The sequence below is a fragment of the Atractosteus spatula genome, chromosome 12, assembly GCF_055471065.1.
Source record: "Atractosteus spatula isolate fAtrSpa1 chromosome 12, fAtrSpa1.hap1, whole genome shotgun sequence".
NCBI lineage: Eukaryota > Metazoa > Chordata > Actinopteri > Semionotiformes > Lepisosteidae > Atractosteus > Atractosteus spatula.
The window spans coordinates 14,571,375-14,597,476 of NC_142717.1; the positions used below are offsets into that span (position 1 = coordinate 14,571,375).

General features: G+C 36.1%; 1 protein-coding gene across 1 annotated transcript in view; it reads right to left on the minus strand.

Moving 5' to 3' along the window:
* Window positions 1–26,102, minus strand: part of kcnh8 (potassium voltage-gated channel, subfamily H (eag-related), member 8) — a 127,657-nt gene that overhangs the window by 53,836 nt on the left and 47,719 nt on the right. Inside the window, exons 2-6 of the mRNA XM_088929047.1 lie at window positions 22,541–22,774; window positions 8,333–8,464; window positions 2,976–3,106; window positions 1,609–1,843; window positions 1,159–1,316 (exon numbers count right to left, since the gene is read on the minus strand). Coding sequence (XP_088785173.1) covers window positions 1,159–1,316; window positions 1,609–1,843; window positions 2,976–3,106; window positions 8,333–8,464; window positions 22,541–22,774 — 890 coding nt within the window. The remainder of the gene's footprint in view (window positions 1–1,158; window positions 1,317–1,608; window positions 1,844–2,975; window positions 3,107–8,332; window positions 8,465–22,540; window positions 22,775–26,102) is intronic.

The window sequence follows — 26,102 nt, forward strand, 5'->3', positions numbered from 1 at the left end:
GCAAATGGTGTTCTTTACTACGTATTGTTAGAAAAGGATAAAATGTTGTAACTTTTTATGAAGTACAGTATATAAACTTTATAATGTTAGAACAACCACGTTAAAACCAGAACCCACTGTACAGTAAGTCACCAAAGACTTTGATGCATAAAATATTTATGAAGGAGGTATAGAATACTATTGTTTACCTTTTATATTTAGCTACCACTACCATCTACTGTGTCTAGATTAGGTATGTATTACGTTATACTACTGTTTTTATTTTCAGCTACCAAAATTTACTTTTAGATTTTCTGTATGTGGATTTAAAGCTCAAAGAGGCACAAGCTACAGTATAATAACAGACTCTTTTTTATATAGTTCAGGTGGGTAGCTGCTTCAGCATGCGTAGGCTGCAAAGGAACAAGTAATAGGTTTATTCCATGCTGAAAAGAGAAAAAAGAAAGCACAACATTTCGGCCATGGAGCCTTCTTCAGGTGTTGCTCATATCCAACTGATAAAATATACCTACTTTTTTATTAGCTCAAGTTGTTTAACATTCTGTAATACACATTTTAAAATTTATAAAAGTCTAAACAGTTACACTGTTAAAGGTCTAAATAGTTAAACTCTGTAACTGGAAAAAGCATTGACCAGGATTCAAAACCAGGCATTTTCTGGCGAGAGCCCAAATGCTCCACACACCACATTAAGCTTTCACTGCTCCACCTGGCGGTTTTACAAAGTAGTGCAGCCCTATTTAAATAAAACTGCTGTACATTGCAGCTCCTGAAATGCTACTGATGCAGTATCCCCTGCGCATTTTGAATGGCTGGATCTCTACGTATGTTACATAATCATAGCTTCCCCTCATCCAAAATAAATATTGCAATACAAAATCAGGAGTAATACATTCCAAAGTTGCTTGGATTTTATTTAAAGGGTATAGCTTCCTTCTATCACTAATTATATTAGAACTGATCACTGAAAATATTTTAATTCAACAATTTTCATTGACACCATGTAACAATAGCAACATAACCAACACAACAACCAACAACAACAACAACAATAACAATAATAATAATGAAAATTCTTAACAAACCTCCAAATTTTATAAAATTATTCAATGCTTCTAATAGCCCAATGTTAAATGTAACTAATACAAAAATACTCACCACACTGACATTAAAAGCGTACAGAAGATCAAAGGGTAGTGCAGCAATGAGATCAATGATGAACCACGTTGTGACATAGTGAATGCAAATCAGCCTTGCTTCAAATATAACTTGCCCAGATTTGCTGACATATGTTGTACGAAAATTAAAAATTATATCTGTTGAACAGAAAAAAAAATCAATCAAGTTAGTGTGGCATTACACGGGGCGTGCCCAGTGTGGAGGCGGAGCCCAGGTAGAAGGACGATGTTTCGTCTTTGTAGTCCCCCAGAGTGTTGACTTTTTACCGATGCTCGCCACGGTGCCTCCCCCACCGCACTGTCACATTAGCATCAAGACGCATTGTGATATAGCTTAGATATTGAACACCTTTTTAAAATAAACTTTTACTTGTGAAGTACAATTGAAGTGTTAGGTACAGAATTGACACTTTAAAAATGTATTGCTTACCTATTATAAAAAGAATTTCTACAGCAATATCACTGACAGTTGTGCTTCGCGTGAGGTCATCATCACCAATAAAACAAACATTGTAAGGTACAGTCACAGCAACATAAAAGGTTGCCAGTAAAATTAGCCAGTCCCAGCCAGCTTTAAAGGTGCTGTAATGTAAAAGTATAAATTTGGATTTCTTGGCGTCTGCAACTTTGTACTCTGGAAGTGCTGGTGGATCTCCAAAAACATTCTGTTAAGACAGAATAAAAGTAAATAACAAGCAGACTTTCAGTACACAATCAGAAAACATTTACTGTAGGAGTACTTTAAATAAAAAAAACATTATATATATACACTGTAAACATCCAAGAAATCAGATTTTGTATCATAATTTATTAATAATTCAAATATGATTATTATAGGATTTTGTGGTGATAATGATACATTGATTGCATCTGACTCTGATCTCTGATATCACTCCATAGGATTTTTTTAATACAAAATGATAAAGGCAGAGCAATAACGCACTGCTATTGTTTTTACAAAGTGTATTTTTACTTTAAATGTCTGTAAATGTTTTGTTGAAACTTTTTTTACTGTTACTTTGGCAACAGTGTAATTTGTCATCCATGCCAATAAAACTCTTTAAATTTAAATTTAATTTGTCTTAAAATGTTCTCAAAGGTTTAAGGCAGAACTCTACATAACTCTAGAGGCTACTTAGTACTTAATATAAAGAGTGATGTGATGTAGTAGAAGAATCTTTGAATCTGATTTTGTTTTTTAGTAGGCAATGTAAAATGTATATGAAAGAGGTTCATTCATCACAAAAATCAAAGTGTGCCTTGCGCTTTATACAGACATTTTCATAAAGGGTTAAAGTCGAGAGATGGTGTGTCATAACCAATATACTGTAAATTGTTAAAATATTAAATATTTTAGAGTTATTGAAATACTGTCCACAGGCAGTAAATTGTGATTAAATTAAATGTGATTAAAAATCTTAAATTGTATGATGTTTTTCATGTATTACAAACAAGCATATTGTTACACATATTGTAAAGCCCTTTCAATACTCATACATCTTCCATGATTATCAATGATGAGTGGGAAAATAGAAGTAAATGAAGCCTTGGTTAAAAACTAATTAATATACATTTGCTTGTGTAAAGGTTTTTCTGAATGATTTGTTTCCTGTTCATGACATGCAAAAGAAAAGGGATTTCTAATTCATTGAAGGAGAACTACCTACTATAGGCTGAACAGTACTTATAAAAGAAATAGAAATACTGCAAATATTTTTTCTTTTGTATGTTAAAAAAACCTCATAGATCAGCTGTTTCTGACATTGCAAGTAACTTGTACAGATGATATAAACCCACTTTGTTGATTTTGATTTTGTTCTTCTTTTCTCTGCTGTGTAGATGTCCCGAGATCTGATAGAGCACTGTTCGACTTCGGATCCGTGCTGAACTGAAATGAGAGCCAGTTTTCACTCTCCCTTTGTGTTTCTCTGTTTTTTAAATGAACAAAAAAAAGTACTTGTTAACAATATTGAAAGAAACAATTACTTTATATTTAAAAATCATTATTTTAAAAACAAAAGCAAAATAGAAAAAATGGAGTAGATGTACTACTTTCCCAAATGCAAAATTTGGTTTGATTATGAATTTACTAAAAAAATTAGTTTTTTTATTAAAAAATGATTTATCTAGGCACTGTACAAATATAACTTTGGACGAAGGAAAAAATATATATTTTTTTTAACTGGGCTCCTTTGTAACAAAAGAATAATACATCTTATTGTCTGTTAGTTCATAGAAAGTTGGAATAAAACCTTTGACATTTGTTAAACGAGCCACCTAGTATTTTAATTAATATGAGAAGAGGCATCACAAAATCTCACTGGAACATATTTATCTTTTTCTATGCTCAGTCTGACCTTGTGGCCAGTATTCCATACATTGTTAATGCATAAAAATCTGGGCCAAGGAGCTGGTCACATACAGAAATCATCTATAAAGCTCAGACACACCAGGGAGAGAACAGAAGCGCAAAATCTATTTTTGGAACATAATGAATTTCCCTTCAACTAATATCCTGTGAGGTCAGTCATGAAAAGCTGTTCTAGGTGTATCCTCTTATAGGAAACTTCAAGCTTAAGCTTGACAATTATCTCTCTGTGAAAAATTTGCTTAGCCCACAAAACAACGTTTTTCCAGTTCGAAAACTTAAAAATAGGAAAGTGTAACAACTTCTACAGTAAATTAATTGACTACAAATGCTTCTTGATTTACAATACTGTATCTGGTTCACATCATGCTTCTTTAAAACATTGGCAATAATATATATATATATTTAATGGATATAAAATGTATTAAATAATAACAAATGTTTTTGAGAAACAAAATCCAAAATCTTAAACTCTTCACAGAAAACAAGATCTCTCCTGCTACCATGTCATCTGTGCTTTTCTTTCAGTTCTGCTGATGTCATCAACCATTCCAGAAACTCCAATGAGCTGCAGCCATTTTGTTTCCCCCTTTTCCTTTCTTTCTCTCCTTTCTTAATTGCACCTGCTCCACTCTCCCTCCTACCACCATTCCCCACATTTCTGGTTAAGACTCCTACTCTCTCTGCCCCACCTTATATGTGTTGTTTTGTTTCTCGCCTTTCCCCAGTCCTTCTTTACGTTGTTCTTGCGGGAGCCCACTGGTTGCTGAGCACCCACTCCGCCCCAGGGATTTGAGTGTATGTGGTCAGTGTGTACTGGGTTTGGGCTTCCTTCTTTACAGCCCGTGCCTCACTTGTCCCATGGCCCCAGGTGTAACACCTATGGGTTCCCCTTGTCTCCATTCCCCTTTACTCGTCGACTCTTCCCCCTCCCAAAGTTTGCAGTCTCATACATAGATGATATTCTTCTTTTAAGGGTTCCAATTCTTATATGTCCTATCAATTCTGTCTAGAAATGTTCTGCAAGTGGTAGTTCTCCTACTACGTCTGTGCGCTTCTGCTCTTCTGGAATAGAAGGTTTGGTGCATCATCTTCTGTTGTCCTCCAGAGAGTTCCAATCTCAATCCAGCTGCTCCTGCTGGTGCTGCTACTTATTCACTGACTTGCTTTCTGTTACCTGAGTGCCTGTCATTCACTTTGTTCACCATTAGTATTGCTCCATATCCATATCTACTCATGTGAATAAGCTCAAGACTGCATATCCATATCTACTCGTTCAAACTCAGTCTCCAGCCTGCATCATACCTGCTTCTCATTTACTTAAGTCACCAGAAGTGTTCCTCCAAAACTCTGCATATCCTAGTATACCCATTTAAACAAGCTCAATCTTGCATCGATGCACCTCTCGTTCATTTCATTTCATTTATAGTCAGCAGCTATGTCACCCTGCAACTCACAACTGGTAACCAGTTAAAGCTAAGCCAGTATCTGGGAAAGCTAAGATTGCTGCTGGAAGACTTGTTAGTGTGGCTAGTGGGGGGTGCTCATTCTGCATTCTGTGTAGGTCCTAATTCCCCAGTATAGGGATTGTGATACTACTGTATACTGTAAAAAAGGCTCCATCCCTCAGAAAAGACGTTAAACCGAGGTCCAGAATCTCCATGGTCATTAAAAATACCAGGGTGTTTCTCAAAAAGAGAAGAGTATTAACCCTGGTGTCCTGGTTAAATTTTTCCCTGGCCTTTGTCAAACATGGCCTCTCAATAATCCCCATCTATGAATTGGCTTCATTACTCTGTTCTCCTTCTCACTGATAACTAATGGGTGGTGAGCATACTGGTGCACTTTGGCTGTGGTAGTTGCACATTTGTGGTGGTGGAAGTGATTTCCCATTGCCTGTAAAGCACTTGGACTGGAGTGTCCAGAGAAGTGTTCTATAACTGTAAGGAATTATTCATTATTATTATTATTTCATTCTATGTACATGTTCTGTACCGACTCACTCTTCACTCAGTGTTCTGTTGCATCGATGTTTTTACGATCCTTTTGGGGGGATTAAACAGCATTGATCTCTGACCAGCGCTGTCATTCCTCAGCCAGATGAGCCAATTTATTAAGTATGTTATTCCTCATATTCATTGGCTCAATAAATCATTAATAGAATTTAACAGCAAAACTGAAATTGTGTTTATTTAACAAAAGTTTGGGTGTTAGTCAAATTAAATTCTCTCTTCCACTTTTTTATGCATATAAATTCCCTGTCTGAACACAACAGCATTGCACCAATCTTTTGTAACATCCCTCTCTTCACCTGAACTTCGCCATTGCAGCACCTTCTCCTGGCTCATCCCTCATAAATGAGGGGGGATGTGACAGCACTCGTCTCCAGCCAGCACTGAGATAATTTACTCAGCCAGGTGAGATAATACCTAAGTAATAATAACACTGTTCCTTTATATCCATCAGCTTGTTTTGTCATTATTAGAAAATGACTGAACAACTGAACTTAATTAACTCAATTTTCTTGAAAATGTGTGCACAAGTATTTGAAATAAATTAGAACGGCTAGTACATTGCCTACCTACTGTACATAATTCAGGGTTTTCCCACTGTTTTTTTTTTCTTATTTTAGTATGTTTAATTTTATTAAATTAATTTACTAATTTTAATTAATTTTTGTAGAACAATGCTAGTACGTCTATCTTGGAATTGTGAAATGCGCATGTCTCAAAGTGTCACGTGACTGTTATTTGTGTTCTAAACATGGGTCCTAATGGTCTGTGAGCCAGAGACTGAAAATGGAAGAGCAGGTACAGTAGTAGAGTAGTTAACTTCTGAAGACTAATAACCTATATCTGGTAATGCAAATGAGATTACAGTGTCTTATATGCTATGAATTAATATTGTTTTTCACACATTTTAGTATTTTATAGTAATTTAAAAAAGTAAGAACATAAATTAACAATTTTGAGGAATTTCCCAACAGGCAAGTATATTCATAATTCCACATAGAAATTAAGTGGTTAAACTAGATTGCTGTTTATTAAACATGTAATTCTTAGGATGATCAAAGTTGGAAACTCAATTTAAGTGATATTGGACCATTCTTTGGGGAAGAGTAAATAGAATAAAATGGATTTCAAAATGTTAACCTTTAAAAAAAGGTCAAATCACTCTACGTTTCTTGTTTTTTTGTTGAGAAGAAATATGTAGAAACAATCCAAAAGAGATCTTAGTTTTTTAACCTGTGTTTTTGCTTTATTCTGCTTTTAAGGCTGCAATCTTATTTCCCTTAGCTTATCAATTAATGGTATAATACCATCTGAAGATATTTTTAGCTTTAAAGAAAGGTAAAGGTTAGAATATTATTTAATGCATAGCTGAAAGTGATTTCCTATTATTAGTCATGCTTCAACACACACTTACTATTCCATCACAGTCATATATTAATTATCAGTAGCAGTTCAGCAGAAGAGCAGCAAACTCATTAAATTAAGACATTAATGTAGTCTCAATATTGTTACAGGCTGAGGTAGGTGATAATGGAGGTGTCTCTAGGAATCTAGACACAATGCGTAACACCTAACTAGTGTCAATATTTCCACTTCATAAACCAAGGGACGTTTAAGTAGTTGTGCTGCGTCTGAAACTCACTCATCAAAAAAATCTGGTCCACCTTAGTTAATTAAGTTCTTGGTAAATAATTAAGAGTGTCAAAAGTCTAGGAGAAAAGACGGAGCACAGAAGAAGAGAGGAGGAGATTTAACTGTAGGATGTACCAAATTTAATTTAGAAGGCAGCTTATCTCTTTTTGGGGCCTTTTTATAGGCCTTATGAGTTTGCATACTTGGTAAAGGTCTGGGTTTTATTCTTGGTGGTTTAGAAGCAGGCTTCTGTGACGTCTTGTCTGTAAACTTGTACATAGAGTAACTTGTGTATTGTGCGTTTATGTTGTATGCAGTTTAGAATGTGATTTGTCATTTTCAATGACCATTTGTTTAACCAAGTGTGCCTGAAATTTTAAACTTTTCACTGAAGCTGTGCCAAAGAACAAAGAGCTAATTTGTTTTTAACCATACCAATTGCTCAGGTATATTCTTGGCAACGTCATTTAGAAGTTGGGGGTTATGAATATTTATTACTTATTGTTTTATCTGTTCTGTCATTTCCTATTTTTTTTCCAGTTTTATAACCCCGCATTTTTAACAATACCATAAACCAGCATTAATATGAAGTCAGACATCTGTTTTGTTCTAAAACTTTATTATTAGCTGCTATAATTTAGATACAGTAACTTTGTTAATAATGCAGTTACAAAATGTGATGTGAACTCCTAAAATAAATCTGAATCCTGTGGTTCTCTTACATCTATTCTGTATTCATCTCAGTTTTCAGATCAGCAAAAGTACAGTATGTGGACACAATAAAATCAACCCTAAAAGATTTTTTATACTGTATCTGAAAACTTATTTATTAAAATTTGGGATGATGGAGTAAAAACAAACAAGAGCAGTCTGATAGTTAAACTACCTTCATTATCAAATGTACTAAAACTTCTACAGTATTATATTTAAGAAAATGTGGAGACGTAGCAGAGAAAACATACACTTGTAGCTTCTTATTTTTACAAAAAATCAATATTTATAGCTCCTCAGTAATGTAGCTTATTTAGTTGGGCAGCATAAATTGCAGTGAGCAAATTGTGGGTGGAAGACTTGAAGACACTATATCCTGCTCATTATTGCAAATGCCACATGTTATGTACAGTAATAGAGTTCATACTAACCTTCCCTTTTATCTTCCTGAGCAATTTTCACTTTTGTGTCTGTGATGTCCTTAAACGAGGCCAAGAAAAGAACCACATCTCCTTTTTCATTCTTTATGGGAACAATGTCCAGTAGGCACCAAAATACATTACCTGTAGGATTTAAATATATATACATGAATAAACTGTTAGTTTAAAAAATGAAGACTTAGTCACATACGGCCACATTACAACATCAACAACAGTAATGATAGCAGGACTTAAACATCAATTGCAGATGTCAGAGGTCAAATCACAGATCACAGATGTTCAGCTCAAATTAATCTCCTTATACAGCATCAGACAAACCTCTGTATCACGCCTCTTACTCCAGAAATAGAGAGACGTCTGTTCATAGAATTTCTGAATGGTGACTGATTCTTTAATGAAACTACTGTATAAGCTGTTTCTTCCCATCCCCACAACACAAACATCTACAGTACAGTACCTCCTTTATTTCTACCTTCCATCAGTACCAATAAAGACCTGTTAATATAAGCTAGTTTAACAGGTCCTGAACTAAAATACAGTAGGTACTGTATATGGCTAGTACTGTATACTGTATGTGTCATGTAAATGGAAACGAAGAAATCAATTCACACATAAACACCCAATTGCATAATTCCTCTGGTTATAAAGAGAATGGCGAAGAAAATACAACTGGTCACATACTGTTTGCTTAAATAAATCCTTATGTACTGTTCAAACAGTGATTGAGCAGCTATGATAGATATTTAAGGTCATTCTAATTATTGCTCTCTGAGATGTTAAATACCGGTCTTCAAATGGATTTATTCAGAGCTTTCTACTTGTAAACTTTTAGAGTCACTAGTAGAGTGAGAAGTACTTTATTAAAATAAAGCAGTTCCTACTTCATAATCAAAGTAAAGAATAGCACTTATCACATTGCCTCAATTATTCTATGATTAACAGTCATAATAATTTTGGTTGTCTGATCATGTTTGTGCGTTCTTAGAGCTGATAATTTTTCCAATACATGAATGTTTGAAGCTTAAAACTCAGCATAAGCTACTATATTATTGAAAACATCTTATTAAACTTATTAGCTATATTTATGTGACTGTTTACTGTGATAATACATTTATTTTTCATATAATGGGCACATTTCAATGTTTCAAATGTAAGGATTTAGTATCTTATTCAGTTGACATCAAAACAGGACACAAAACATTCTGATATAAATTATTGTATTTACCCAGAGAGGATAATTTCACCGCCCTTGTGAGCTTTGATAGCTCCCCAGAATTCTCTTACCTCCCTGTTTCTGATGTTCTTTCTTTTCATATCATCATCTTATCAGCTTTTTTACTTTCGGGTATCCTACCTACTGTACCTGCCTTCAGCCCCACTAATGTGTCCCATGTTTCATCTCCTTCCCTTACCCTTTCCACCTCCTTATGTTATCCCACAGGAGCCTTCCTAGCTGCTGTTCTTTACTATGCCACCCTAAAGGCCTGATTGCACAGTTCAGCCTGTCTAAGTTCTGGACTCTTTGTTCATAAACCCTGCCACCCCCAGTGCCCAATCCAATTGCAAAACAACATTATAAAACAATATTATTTAAATTCCAAAATATGACATCATATTCTAGGATCTGAGATTTGCTTAACTGAGAGGTAGTTTATTTTGCATGTTTATACCTGCAAGTGAATTATAAATATGAAAATTGTATTAGTTCCCTTCTTGTTTTTTTTTTCGTTCAGAGTCCTGCCACACTGCTGCCTTTTTTGGATACTCAGACACAGTTTGATACCAGCATACTGTCCTTGGTGTATGAGGATAAAAATAGAAACTTCTTTTGTTATTTTCAAGTTCGAATAAGTGCTACATTGAGAAGCACAAAGCCCAGATAATAACATTTTTTCATAGTTCAGGTGACTAGAATTGCACTTTGCTGAAGATTTTGCAGTCTTGTGAGTGGACTCTTTTTAAACACACAGTCTCATATTTCATGAGCATTAAATATTTAATGGTGTTGAATTTTAAACTAATGGAAATAAAATAGAAACACTTAAGTGCAGACAGAAGTCTTCATCTTACTTTGATGCAATTACTTTTACCTCAGAGCCTATAGGCATTTATTGGGAATACAAACCCATTAAAACAAATTATATTAAAGATATCAGTCAGTACAAGGTACTGACAGAAACATGCAGTTTTTGCCACTTGGTAACAAATGGCTTGACATCTTAAAACCTCTTATCCATGATTTATTGTGTAGAAGAAGGTTTTGATGAAACATTTACTAAGGTTCAAGAATTACCATTCAAGGTTTAGATGCTAATAATGTATTAGATGGCGTATATGTTATAGGCATTGGAAACTGCCTTTGGCACTGGAAACATGCAAAGCCTCTGTAAAAAATGAAAAGTTCTCATATATAATGTATGTCTGTTTTGTTTATTTTCATTTTATAACACGCCATTCAATCACATTTGTGCAAATTAGAATCCACTTATCCATATGTATTATGCTGTCTTGTTGTTTGTATTGCTGTATTGTTTTATACATGTATTATTTGTGTGGTTTAAAAAAATAAGTTACTTGACTGAAAACAAGGCAATAAGAAAGAACTAGAGGACAGGGTTTTAGAAGCTTAGGGAAATATTAAACTGACATTAAAACTTGTAAGATTTGCTAGAAATGGTTTCCATCACCAACTGAAAACCAACTGATAAATACTTGATTATATGCAAAATAGAGGGTAAGGTTCCCTTAATTCATAATAAACTCATCATTAGCTATCATACTTTGAAAATTCACAAATGGTAAATACAACAAGGTGAATTATAATTCTACCTGAAATCACACTCTTCTCTTGAGCTTGATACAAACTGTTCAAAGAGCAGCCTGGCATTTTTACATTTGCTGAATAAACTTAATGTAACTGTTTTTACATTATGTAACGTATAGATGCAGCCATCAAAAATGTGTGACAAACCTCACATTAGCATAAAGCAAACTGTGGTATACAGATGCAGCCACTCAGAATGTGCGGTAATACTCATCGCTGTGTTAGAGGTACTATAGCACAGTGCGGTATACTTCGCTGTGCAGTTCACTGGCCAAAGACGATGTTAGTGAAACATTTGCTTGTTTTAATCTGTTTCACTACTGCACATCTTTAAATCCACTTCATATTAAATATTAATATGTAATTATTGAAATATAGGGACATTTTTGTAGCTGACAATAAAAACAAATATAACATCACTGGATGTCATAAACAACATTAATTTATGAATATGAATATATTATACAAACTTTATATACTGTGGGTGGTAGTGGAAGTTACAAATGAAAACAAGTACACAACTCTATTCCTCCTTCTTCATAAACATTGCAACTGCGTCTTTGCTTGGTCACTTACTGTGGTTGTTTTGGGAAACTTGATGTGCTCCTATAACTACATCTGTTGTCATGGAAAATGAAAGGTGAATCAGAGTGACACATTGATGGCTTGGTGATACAAGTCTGCGCTTTCAATTCCTGTCAAAACCCAAGTTTTTAAAGAAATTTTCCCTTGGGTATAATAAATACTTTCTAAAAATAATATGTAAACTATTTTCATATATCTGTTACTTTTATCTATCACAGCATTTCAAATATTGAAATACTGTAATACTAATACAGAGTAATAAGAAGTATTAACATGAATGAACCTTCAGACCAAAAATCTCCAGGATGCTTAGAAAGAACTAGGGAATTTAAAGATGCCCTTAAACAGAAATGACAATCGAGGTTTTTTACATGTATACAGTATTTAGTTTTAAATATAGATTTTAATTAGATTTATATTTATATAGATTTACATTTTCAAATGATAAAATTCAAAATCTAAATTTTAATTTTTCATTTTTTTATACATACGTTCTTTTGCTGCCTTTTTTCTTCTTAGTAGTCCATATAATTATGGTTTTATTATCATTTGACTAGCATTGTTAGAAATAGTTTAGGGTGGCTAGGTCTCCTGGTTACTAATGCACCTTCACAAAAAGTTTCAGAATGCAACAAATTCATTTCAACAAGTACTCAAAATTTTTGTGTTTATCTGGCCTTTTTGTGTTTATTGTTAAATACGTTTAAATAATAAAATTAAATATGTTTTTAAACCAACTATGTCTAATATATTTTTATAATTAAAATCTTAAATAAATGAATGCACTCTCTAACAGTAAAATCTAATTAATATATATATATACTATGATAATATTTTATTAATTTTATGTATCACAGTATTTTAAATATTCACTTTACATTCACAATCCTTTAAGCCTATAGCAGATACTAGGCTCTGGAGACATCAGATATTAAACTGAGTTAGAGGGGAAGGAGAAAATTTCATCCCAACCCCCACCACCTGGACAGACTGAAAAGCCAATTTGGAGGTTTTAACTATCCAGTCATTGCAAAGGGCAGAGTGTCATAAACATCTGATAGATGATGCAATGGTATGAACTAAGTATGGATTTATCTTCCTGAATACGGAAGATATTGTGTTCAAAATGTGTTTACGTAACACATACAGATATTTTTAAATATTACTGAAGTCTGTATGTGTGATACAGTACTGTTTTCAAAGTTGTTTTACAGATGTGCTACTAACTACTTAGGTAAACTTTTTACATGTGTGGCTTGACAGACGGGTTAAAACTTTAAATGTTATTTGTATTGCCTAGTTATTTAAAAAGAAGTCAATAAGATACCGATTAGATCTTCAGTTTTCAAAAAACTACACAGCTACGAAGTATTATTACAAGCTAGTTAAAGCCTTTTTTAAGATAATGTAATTATTTGCATTCATTTGCAATGTTTCCTTTTTAAGGCTAAAATGGCAACTTAGTTTTGGAGACAGATTTATCTTACTGTTCACACAAATGCACAAAATGTACTAAAGTTACTTGCTAAAGTTATAACTAACTTTCACAAGTTATCTGGTTGAATAATCCCACTTTGTCCCCTGGTCCTCTTGAATCTTTGTACCTTCAGTAATTAAAACACAACACCTGCTGTGCACACCGTGATCTCACGTAGATGTGAAATACAGCAGACAGCCCAGAATTCTTCCACATAAAGCATTCCCTGTGCCACCTGGCACCCCATTATTCGAAAACAAAAATCAAAACATGTTTTGCCTTACAAAATAGTGTAATAAATTATGCTGTTTGCAATATGGTGCATTATGCTTTGAGCATTCTGTATGATGGGATCTGTACTACAGTTGGTTCTGGCATGCCAAATTTAGCCATTGCTCAAAGAAGATCAATAGATGGCACTTATCACTATCTCACCTTAAAGTACTGTAGCTGTGTGTGGTTGTCCAATAAAAAGGTACAGTATTATTAAAAACATAGAGTCTTTATTATCTCTAAGGGACAATTTGAACAATTTTGTACATTAGGGTATTTTTTTGTTTTATGATTTGGGTCAGGGGTTATAATCTTTATGCTGTTTATTTTTCTGTTCCAGTATAGTCTATAGGCATTCTTTTTTGTCACATGTTTAAGTCTGTCCCAGTAGAAAAGAAAGAACCAAAACATTAGGGCAGACATCCGCTGAACATATTGTGGTGCAATGCAGGAAGTGTCTGGTGTAGGGGCGGTGCCCTGGATTAAGGGAGACGTGTTGCCGTGGAAACCACACCTGACGTGATAAGTGAATGAATGGCAGGTGTAGAAGTGGTTTAAAACTAGCCTAAATACTTCCTGGAAAGGGAAAAAGATCTAGCAGGACCTCAGTCTTGCTGTTGCTGCAAGTGAGAGAATAAATGCGGAGGCTCCGCTGTGAGAGAGCCGGGCTGAAGCATGACAGTAGCGGGTGTGAGACAGGGGCATAGCCAGGAATTGATTTTTGGGTGGGCCTGTGCAAAAGTGGGTGGCCGGGGCTCTAACAGACCATCCCGCCAGCATAGGGGGGACCACCTCCAACAATTTACAATCCAATCCTCATGCGGTACAATCAAACAGCAGGTTTAGCTGAAGCTTATATATACAGTACATGCTGTTTCTCTCTCTCACACACACACAAAGGTTAAGCAACAATTACCTAGTGTAGTATCCGAATTCCATCGTAAGAAAGGCGAGCTTATAGCTGACTATGCCCGTGTAGACTCCACAATAAACTTCGCCAGATTTAAAAATTAAACGTGTTTTATTCACATTCACTTTGGCTTCGTCAACAAACAAAAAAGGAGAAGTTTTCCACAACACCAAAACTTCCTCAAAGCTCGAGTAAACTAAGCACGCACCTATCCAAGCAAGTCAGAACCGTTGCGCTATAATTTCCACTTTGTTTTTTGGAAAACTAAAACTTCTAGAAATTACATTAATGAACATAGGCGATTGGACGTCTTAAAAGCATATGCACAATTTATGTAAACAAAACAACGTGGTTTTCAAATAGTAGAACATCAACATATTTTCAGGATTGTTTTTGAAGGGATTAAAACAACACATGGCTCCTACACCTACAGTAGGCTGCCGAACGCTACTGTGCCATGGCGCACAAAAAAAAACACTCAGTCCCTACCTTTGTTGAGAGGTTTTGGCCTTCTAGACCAGACGCAGGCGTTGGGGTTTGGAATTAAATAATCTCGTCACTCTCTGTAGAGTCGGCAAGTTCCCATTCAAAGGAAATTATAGACAAGTTGTTCAGACGATCTGATGACATTGAGGATCACAAAGGCGTCTTGATCCGATTAACAGCTGAAAAGAGTCTCTCAACACTGCATGATGTACAGTACTTGGAAGCGTGACTATTACTCTCAACAGTGTGTTAACATTAGGAAAAATATCTGCAAGGCGGTTGTCAAGCACTTCCAAAAGAGATGATAACCTTGTAGGTCTTGTTTCAATTTTGCGGTTTATTTGCTGGATAAACACAGTGAATTCTGCATCCTGGATAGATAGTCCATATAGCTGGCATGGGGAATCCAGCAACTCTTTCGTGCCAAAATTTTTGGATCCTGGGAGACAGGCAACTGCAGCACGCATGATCCCATATGTGTCCTCTTTAAACCTGACGTTTAACTCGGTAATCTGTCTGTCCAGAACATCATTCCACATTTGCCTAAGATTCGTGTTTCTTTTAATACTAGCAGACTTCCCCAGCGTGGAAGTTAACAGAGTCTGTCAACTTTGCAGGCAACTTTCTCTTACGTGAGACAGTGACATCCCACTGAGTAATCTCATGTTTGTCCATGAACTCCTCAGTTAATTTGACTACTTTATCAAAGTCACCATCTGAATTATGTCTGTATTTAGTAAAGCTAATCTACAGATTTTCAATCACATCAATGCAGTCTAACACAGACAGGGTGGAACTCTGCAACCCCTTGGTTGCAAAATCGCTCGTCTCAAAAAGTTTACCAAATGTTACAAGAAGAAACAAAAACTTCTTGGTCTGAATCTGTAATGAAGAATCTGCCTCTAGTTTGGTCTGGCCATTTGATTTTGAGTATTTAGCAAGCACTTCCAATATTACATCTAGCAATACCAGTACTTTACTGACAGATCCTGATTTTGAACTCCACCGCGTGTCAGTGGATCGCTCCAGTTCAAGGCACTGTCTATTGGGGTGCATCTCCTTCTGAATTTCCATGAAACGGGAATTTCTTTGGGCCCCTATCATGAAATTATGTAAGGAGTTGAGAGTTTCAAAGAAAATGGTTACTTGTCCAGATACCATGGCCGCAGTGCAGAGAACCAGATTTAGACGGTGAGAACTGCAGCGAATGTAAACAGCTTTAGGAAAAGTTTGTTTTAATATTACTTGCAAACCTCCCTGGTTTCCAGACATGACCGATGCACCATCTAAGCAAAATCCAACGCACAGAGAGCGATCCAGTCCCAGCGGCTCCAAAACCTCTAGTATTGTTTCTGATATTCTGTTAGAAGTCATGTCTGCTGTCTGTAGAAATCCAACTGCCCTTTCTTTGATTGCACCTGCATAAAAGTAGCGAATGCACACTGAAACAAGTTCGCGTTTACACTTACAGTATCTATATACTTATCAGCCAAGATGGCATAAAACGTAGAAGGTGCTTCATGCAATTCAGCTTTTATTTTCCTTAACAGTAGCGAAGCTGCAGACTCCAGTAGCTCATTCTGTATTTCTGGGCTCATTCGATTAGCATTTTTAGGAAGCTGTTTGAACCTATTTTCAATTTCTGGGTCATACTTTGAGATAAGCTTGAACATTTCTATAAAATTCCCTTTGTTACGTGACTCTTCAGTATCCCTGTGCCCTCGAAGTGCAATATCCTGCTTTGCACACATCAAGACAATGTCCAAAACAACTTTCACATGCTGGCGGTTTCTCTCTATAAATGAAATGTTAGCATCCCCCTGCAGTTGATTTAGCACTGTCCCATGTCCGTGTGGGGCATGGCTCGCCATGTATGCCTCTGACTTGCTAAGTGCTATATGATGCTGTTTACTGTTCTCATGTTTTGAACAAGCCTGTTTAAAATATTTTTCCAATTTTTAAATCCTTCTCTACAGAACACTAACTAGGTATGCATCTCTGGGAAGTGTCTGCAGACTTTGCAGTACACTGCATCCTTATCTATACTGTATTCTAGCCATTTAAATTGTTCATACCCTTTCATCGAAAAACACCGTGCCTTTCCTGCTATTGTCATTGCTGGGAATGATTGCAACATGGTTTGAGTGGCTGGTTCGTCAATGGCAGACAAATCTGTTGGCGGTCCTATCACCGTAGACCCGTCTTTTGAGGCTGAAGGTAGACTCGTCTCAGACGAAGAAACTATGACCATAGTTTTAGCCCCCATCGTCTCCACAGCTGCCTGTAGCATCTCATGGGTCTTATTATTTGTTTCGGGGCTGGGCTGGTCATCTAAACGCGGCTTTTTGAAAAACGTCAGTATAATCAATTGTTTTGACATGTTGGCTGGCTAACGAACCAAAAACCTAGCACTAGATAGCTCCAAGAGTGTCTGACGAAAAGGATGCAGACATACTATATCTGCCTATTTTGTGTAATGACATGGTTGCAATCTGCTCCAAAGCAATAGTAGCTTTTTTATTGAAGGCAAATGTTTACAGATTTGGTTGTTCCCTAAGTACTGTAGGTACATAGTTAATAAAAACATAATTTTATAAAAATAGGTTAAAATACCTTTTTACACAGGAAAGATAGATAATAATAATAATAATTGCTTACTCTGGACACTCCACTCAAAGCGCTTTACAGGTAATGGGGACTCCCCTCTACCTCCACCAATGTGCAGCAACCACCTGGATGATGTGACGTCAGCCATAGTGCGCCAGAACGCTCACAAAACATCAGCTATTATTGGGGAGGAGAGCAGAGTAATGAAGCCAATTCATAGATGGGGATGGGTAAGGGCCAATGGGAAATTTAGCCAGGATGCTGGGGTTACACCTCTACTCTTTTTGAGAAATACCTTGGGATTTTTAATGATCACAGAGAGTCAGGACCTCGGTTTTATATACTGGGGCATTAGGACCCACAGTGAGCACCCCCTGCTGGCCCCACTAACACCTCTTCCAGCAGAAACCTTAGATTTTCCCAGGAGGTCTCCCATCCAGGTACTGATCAGGCTGCTTAGCTTCAGTGGGTTGCCAGTTGTGAGTTGCAGAGTGATATGGCTGCTGGCCATGCTTTTTGATGATGCTTTTTCTTCCTCACTTCCCTTTACCACTGTGGCACACAATTGTTTTCTTGTAGGGATTCATTTTAATTTTCTATTAGTCTGTCCATCTCTTTCTCCAGCTATGGTTTAGACATTCTTAATGATTAAAGATAGTACAACTCCTTTTTTATTTTTAAATGACCAAATTAAAATGGAAGTGTATCCTTCACAGCATGTAGTTTTTAATTGCATGCGATCCAAATGGAGACATGTATTTTTGAGTCTATTTTCCAACATGCTATACACCAGTGGTTTTCAACCTGTGAGCTGCAGCCCCCCCAGTGGGCCATGGTGGCACTGCAGAGGGGCCATCAAATGATTGTTGTAATTGTAAAAGAGTCATAAATATATAACATAATATATATAATATAAATAACATATTATAAATATTTTATAGATATTATGGTCATGTATTTTTAAAAAGTTTGGTAAAATATAACAAAACTCACTGATTGGCTGCTGCATGACAGACCATTTAACATCGTTATATGTGACATGACAAAAAAGCTAATGCTGAATGTAGTATAACTGCCTAATTACCCTTCGCATCATGGATAAGTGGCTTGCGTTTGGTTCTCTTATGAGGAAAGACAGAGGAAGGCCCATCTACAAGTAAAGAAACCACTTCAGTGTCTCATACTGATAACCCAAATTCCAAACCCAAACTAAAAAAAAAATATAGCAGTGAGTACCTGGCTCTGGGCTTTACATGCGTGGGAACTAAGAACAAGCCACTGCCACTGTGTGCTGTGTGTTCTGAAGTGTTATCAAATGAGGCTTTAATGCCAAACAAATTACATCCACACCTTGAGACAAAACACAACGAGTATGTGTCCAAACCTATGGAGTTTTTTTTAAAACAGACTTAGAGAATACCAGAGCAGGATAACAATTCTTGAATCAGCTTGTGTGGGAAGCGAAAATACTAAAACAGTTTAAGCATCCTACCATGCAGCGCAGCTTATAACAAAGGCTGGAAAGCCTCATACAATTGGGGAGAATTTGATTTTGTCTGCTGCTAAAGAGATGGTTGGTGTCATGTTAGGAGAGAAGGCCCGCAAGCAGCTAAATCTACTATCACTTTCAGACAACACTGTTGAACGAAGAATTCATGAGATGACACATAATGTAACTCAGCAGCTGTTACAAAGAGTGCGAGAGAGCCACTTTTATGGGCTGCAACTGGACAAATCTCCGGATATCGCAAACCTTTCCAATTTCCTTGCTTATGTTAGATATGAACATAATGGAGAAGTACACGAAGACTTTCTCTTCTGTAAGCCTTTACTTACACATTCAACTGCCGAAGTCATTTTTGATGTTTTAAATGTTTATTGTATCAAATGGGATAGAATGGTCAAACTGTGTGGGAGTAAGCACAGATGGAGTCCGAGCAACGAAGGGGCAATACAGCGGGGCCATTACTCTCCATTAAAAAGCTTACTCTGCTGCATGATGAAGTAAGAATTTTTTTATCCAACTCAAAATTTGAGCTCTCAAATCGTTTCAATGATTTTGAGTGGCTCGCTAAATTGGCTTATCTTGCGGACATTGTCAGTCACTTAAATGGACTCAGCCTTGGTCTTTAAGGTAAAGCAGTGACCATTTTTCACATAAAAAATGTAAAATAGAAACCACAATAAAGAAACTGGAAATGTGGGCCAAACGTATTGACCAGTCAAACTATGACTCGTTTGAAAATTGGTCAAATTTTCTAACAAAAGAACAAATGCAGCTACCAGCCTCTGTCACAAAGTTAATTACAGAGCACCTGAAAAGTTTAAAGACCCAACCGTGTGACTACTTCCCGGCTCCAGATGTTCGGTTCAGCTGGACTGAAAATCCTTTTGTAAACCAATGCGAAGAGGCCCTTGCAAGTTTAAGCGCAATGGAGCAAGACAGCCTTCTAGACCTATCCTGTGACAGTGCTTTAAAATAGATTTTTTTACAGAAATTCTTAAATTTGTGGCTTCATGTTACTTCGGAGTATCCTAATCTTTCAGACAAAGTGAGATTTTTTCTGCCATTTCCGGCAACATATCTTTGTGAAACTGGATTTTCTGCGCTGGTGGCACTAAAGACCAACTACAGAAGTAAGCTTAATGTTGAGCCAGACCTCCACTTGCAGCTTTCCTCTCTGCAGCCCGACATCCAGCATTTGGTATCTGTCAAACAGTATCAGCACTAAGTGAACCAGAAAGAAGGTGCCATGTTTACTGCAAGGCTAGATGTAGGCTATTGAGTGACTATGCATTCATGCGTCCATTGGAAAAGCTACAAGCTGAATATAAGGTAATGGATGGGAAGTTAACATCTACTTCTGTTTTATAATTGTTCTGATAGTTATTGTGCATATTTTATTGTGGAAAAAGTTTCAGTTCATTTTGATTCCGCCCGTTCAGTTTTGTTTTTGACAAGGCTAACGTTAAGTGGGTGAGATATCATAATAAAGAAAGAACTGTACTGGTGCCTTAGTTTTTACAATATTTTTTATTTTTATTTTAATTTTATTTAATTTATTTTTTGTGAAGCACTGACTTGACTCCTTCTGTAATCAAGAAAAGGTCTTTGTAAAGCCATGTTTGTATCTTGTACAGTATATGTGTATTTTCTCTGATTACCGGTGTCAATTAGGCTACTGCTGAGGTATAGCGCTACCCATTTCAAAACAGTGAGGACGGTCTGGTCCTTGTATGGGCTGCGGAAGTATTTATGGTCGGTCACGTGGGCCGCAAGCTGTAAGTGGTTGGGAACGTCAGATATACACTTAAAGAATTCCATGGAGTAGTATCCACAGATAATCATACTGTACATTAGCTACAGTGTTAGCATCGTTCTTGCAGACTGCGTTCATCTAGATGCCATTATTTACAACACTATTTTCCAAACTATCATTAAAATAATTAATTTTAATTAAAATGTTCTGAGCGGCGCATATTCAATACACCTCAATAGAAAATTGCAATATTAACAATTTAAATATATTGATCTAAATATGGTGCAGACTTATCAGCTACAATGCATCTTAAAATTAAAATCTAAAATATAAAATCTGTTACTACAGATGCAGTGTCAAAGAATGCCGACATGGTGTGATTAATTAATTTTGCATTTGGTGGCCAGGATTGTGTTGGGGAACAAAGAAACAGGCTGGGAGAGGCCTACTAAGGGAAAAGAAAGTGTGGAAACAAAGTGCACACTGCGGAAGAATTCCCATTACAGCCTGGCAATCGTAGAAAATTGAGAGATTGGGCATTGTGGAATACTTTTTTGGTTGTTCCGAGAACCTTTGAAATTACTTGGTGGCATAGTCTGCTGCCAAAACGAAAATAATTATCTTTTATTTGGGTCACCTGCCCTTGACAATAGTATCTCATTTGGAGTTGTAGTAGCAATATGGTAATAGCATCCTTGTCGCTAGTGTGTGTATACAGTAGTATGATTAACACACGAGAGCACAAATGGGATGATAAACATTTAATACTGTCCTGATTTGTCCAGAAAACACAATCCGGGGTAGAGTGAGGAAAACATGGGGGAAAAAAGCATGCAGGAGTCGGGAATGAAAACAGGGGGCGTGTCCAAGGTGCGCAGGTGTTCTAGGGGGTGAATCCAAGGCAAACTGTCCAAAAGGGAGTCCAAAGGGAAATCCAAGACATGGCAAATGTCCAGAGCTGGGCGGTCCATCAGAAACAAAGACAAACGGGATTAAAAACTGGAGCGGGATCCGGTGGAGGGTCGGGGGGAAAAAGGGGGGAACGGGACCAGACGCTACAGGTCCCAGACTAGCCTGGTACAGGAACCAATGCAGAGCCCGCAATAGAGTGAGCGTCTGGCTTTTAAGGTGGGCTGGATAGGAGGCTGAAACAGGAGGCAGGAGCACAAAATCAAGTCCAAAGTGAAAGAGCTGGAGCACCCTTAAGGGGGAGGGACTACAATCGTGACATTATCCAGGTTCATCAGATTGCTTGCCCTTTTTGCACAACTCATTTTACACTTAGAAATCATGGATGTAATTAAATTATTACAGAACAAATGGTAATGATTAGCAAAATATAAACACACGTTATTTAAAAGACCATGGAAATTAGATGTGCATGTTAATGTGAAAAACATCTAGCTGGGTAGAGAGGTCCAAGACAACTTCACAGAAACGATGGTGGAGAAACAGTGCACAAGTTTAAACATTCAGAACCATGTATGAGCAAGGGTTTCTCCAAGGTAAGGAGACTCAATATAGAAACTATATATGAGCAAACCCTCCAGGTGGCAAGGGAAACCTGTATTGCTTCTCAAGTCTTATGTGATGATTAATCACAGTTGAACTCATCTGTTAAAACTGATATTACCTTGATGACCACCATATTTGAGTTACTGTCCCAAAAGAGAACTGGAATTTAAATATCTATTTTAAGTTTTATAATTAACCATTTATGCAAAAGCCGTGTTCATGCTTCACACACATCCACATACCGTTAAGGAATTACACTCACCATTCTTTTTATAAAACATGATTTCCCCCTTGAATTCCTTCTTTTCCTCTAAGGTCTTGTCAATGTGAAGAATTATCTGTTCATTTGTCTCTGTGCCATACAGAAACTTACAGCTACAGCACTTTTGCATGACTTCTGTTCGCGCAAATCCAGTTAGTTCACAGAAGCCATCAGAGCAGTAAACGATTGGGAATCCTTTAGACACCTGTGCATTCGCGAGAATGAAGTTACTGTCTGAAAAGGAACAAGGACAGAAAATTAATATATCACAGTGATCATATTAACTGCACTAAGAGAGCCATTGTGAAAAAAATGGTAAAATCAGATAACTTAATTCTTCAGAAAAACATTCTCTACAGAATTGTAAATTATTTAAAACCATACGGTCTCCAAGGAAAATGATGTAACAAATTTAGAAAAACAATAAATACAAAAATTTGTTCCATAAATAAAAAATAAAAAAATCTACAAACAGAGTAGTGTACTGCTTGACTGCACACTTTACCAAAGTCACTTAATATTAATGTTAAATTAATCATGCTGTTATGATTGTCTAAACTACAGGTTATATAATTGCCAATTGTAAAACACTGTATTCCAGAATTCAGTATTCTTTTTAGATTGTGCAAAACTGGACAATGACTATAATAACATAATTCTTTATGCATCTGTATGATCCTCATTTCTGTCTAATAACTTTTGTTCAGGAGATAACCATTAAGTCAATTAAGAAACATATTGAGTATGATAGAGCTTACTTTGGCCCATATTAACCCACTGAATAAATAACAATCTGAAAGCATTGCTCTAATTGTACTGTACATATTATTGTAATCATATACTGTAATTACTATTTTATTCAGTTTGACTGACATCTTTCGTATATTCTGTTATGTTTGCAGTAAAAATATTAAAATATTAATTACTTAACAAGATGGAAAGTCTAAACAAGAAACAATGAGAAAGAACGTTCAGGATTTAAGTTATAACTTTAACATGTGTGTTTGATATTTAGTAACTGGTTTTATCATTACACTGAAGTTTTAGCTGCCCCTGCATTTACAATTTTTAACCCATCCTTTTTGGCAACATTTGCTTAAGAAAGTAAAAAAAAATGATTTGTATCTTATCTGATGCATGCATAGTAATATGGAAGAACTCTAACAAGGTGAAGGAACATTTAAATAACACAGTTTGTGGATTTTTGCAATGAAAGGAAAGGTGAAATTGACAAACTTCTCATTAAAAATTAAATGTCTTCCACATAATTAATGCTTTCTAATTGCTCACACTTGTGGTACCTCTCAATTATTTACAATGCAAATGCAATGAATTACTGTATTAACAGTGAATAACACTTCAAACTACACCACCTCTGCAGTTGTGACATTATCAATCATCTCCCGGCCAATCAGCAACCAGACCTAAAGTTCAAATACCTGAAGAAGTTTCGACTCCATTAGCTATCAGCTCAACTTTTGAATTTTTTTTAAATTTTGTTGTCACGCTTCCTAAATCCCTCACCAGAAACCCACCTGCATCCAAACCCTTCCTGAATGTTACACACCTTTACCCCTAGACACCTGGGGTCATAACATTATTCAATGGTATTGATAGATCATCTTCACACCATTCTGCAACATTTGTTTCCTGCAGCGAGGGGTGTCTTCCAGGATGACAATGATCCCCTCAACAGAGCACATGTGGTCACCCAATGACTGGATTAGCATGATACTGATGTTATCTATATGTGAATCAGGCATGAGCTGATAAACTTTAATGTGGAAGAATGATGTCGCATTTTGCAGTATTCAAGATGGTGGTAGATTTTATGTATGGTGCATACAGTGAGTTTACATTGGTGTTTCCATTAGATTTTCTGTTACCTGTAGTTTCAACTTGTGTCCTCTGATTTATATTTCACTATTATTCTGCAGAAGTCTGCTAAACTGACATTGTCAAAGCATCTGAGGATTTTGAATTTCCCGTAGCAGTCCCTTCTGTTCAAGACAAAAATGGTTCAGCCCCTTCATCCTGTCAAAATACAGGTAGGACATTCCCTTAAGCCTTGACATGTATCTGGTTGCTCTTTTTGGACTGATTCCAGAGCCACATTATCTTTTCTATTATGTGTGATCAAATCTGTGCACAATATTCTAAATGAGGTCTTACCAGTGTCTTATACAATTTTTGCATAACATTTTATAACACTGAAAAAAACAAAGGGTTTCTTCAGTAGGCAATAGAGCCTTTAAGTATGTTTTTATATATACTGTATATAGGTAGGCATAGTGAAATTTTCTCCATTCATTGGAAGTTTCATTTCACACCTCTCTGCACCCATTCTGACTTCACACCTCTTGATTGGCCTCTCTTTCTGTCCCCTGCTCCCGCCTCTCACTCCTCCTCCCTCCCAACCTTTGTTCTCCCGCTACTTTACCTTTGCCTACTGCCCTGTCTCTCTCACACCTGAAGAAGGCTCCACGGCCGAAACGTTGTGTTCTCTTTCTTCTTTTTTTCAGCATGGAATAAACCTATTACTTGTTCCTATACTGTATATATCTGTGTTTTAAATTTGCAATTAATTTATATTTTTTCTAAATAATAAAAAAGTGAAAATGCTAAGGTGCAGGATTAGATCAACTGGATTAAGTTGCCACCGAAGTTTCTGAGTATACAGTGAACATGTTTTACTCCTGCTTAAATTAGTGTAGTTCCCAAAATTTGACTCATTATTTCCAGATACAAATTCATCATTTTTAAACAGTTTAAAATGGTAAAAGAACAATATTGCATATACAACATGCAAATAGTGGGATGAAAATATTTGATGTTTAAAAATCAGAGATTTGGAAAATCAACTGTCACCTTTGAAGCCCATAGTCACACATACAGTATATAGCTGTAATAAAGCATTTCAGATATATCTCAAATACTGTTTAAGAAATACACAATGTTGCTGTTGCTCGGGTTTCACATCTATGCATAAAGAAGTATCTGCATTGCTAGGTTGCCTTCAGATCTCTTCCATAATAAAAATCCTAAACCTGTTTGCAATAAGGCCATAAACTGCAACATCTTGTACAGAGACTTTCATTTATATATATATTTATAACCTAGGAAGCCTGTAAAGGGAGTATTTATTGGACTCTTTGCTTATTCAACTTCAGCCTTTCATCTTTTGTGTATTCTCATTTTGTTGTTGATGTCGATGTGAAGCTAAACACAGAAACCATGAACTTATTTCTCTTTAAACATCACCTATTGTAAAACTTCTGAAACTTAAAAACCTCCACAAACATTCCTATAGAGAGGTAAGGTGTGTTTTTGCCATCTCTAAACCACATTGGTTCTGACCTATAATAATATATATAGATAGTCACTGCACTGAAATAGGCATTTCACATAGCACTATGTTACTTTTGAGCTTGAGCCATCATTAATCATCTGTGTGAAAAGTACTTCAGTGTTCTTCTTTGCTTTATCTTTATTCACAATAAAAAAAAATGAATTTGCCTTCTTGAAGAAAAATCAAATTTCCTCCTCTTGACAGTAAAATGGG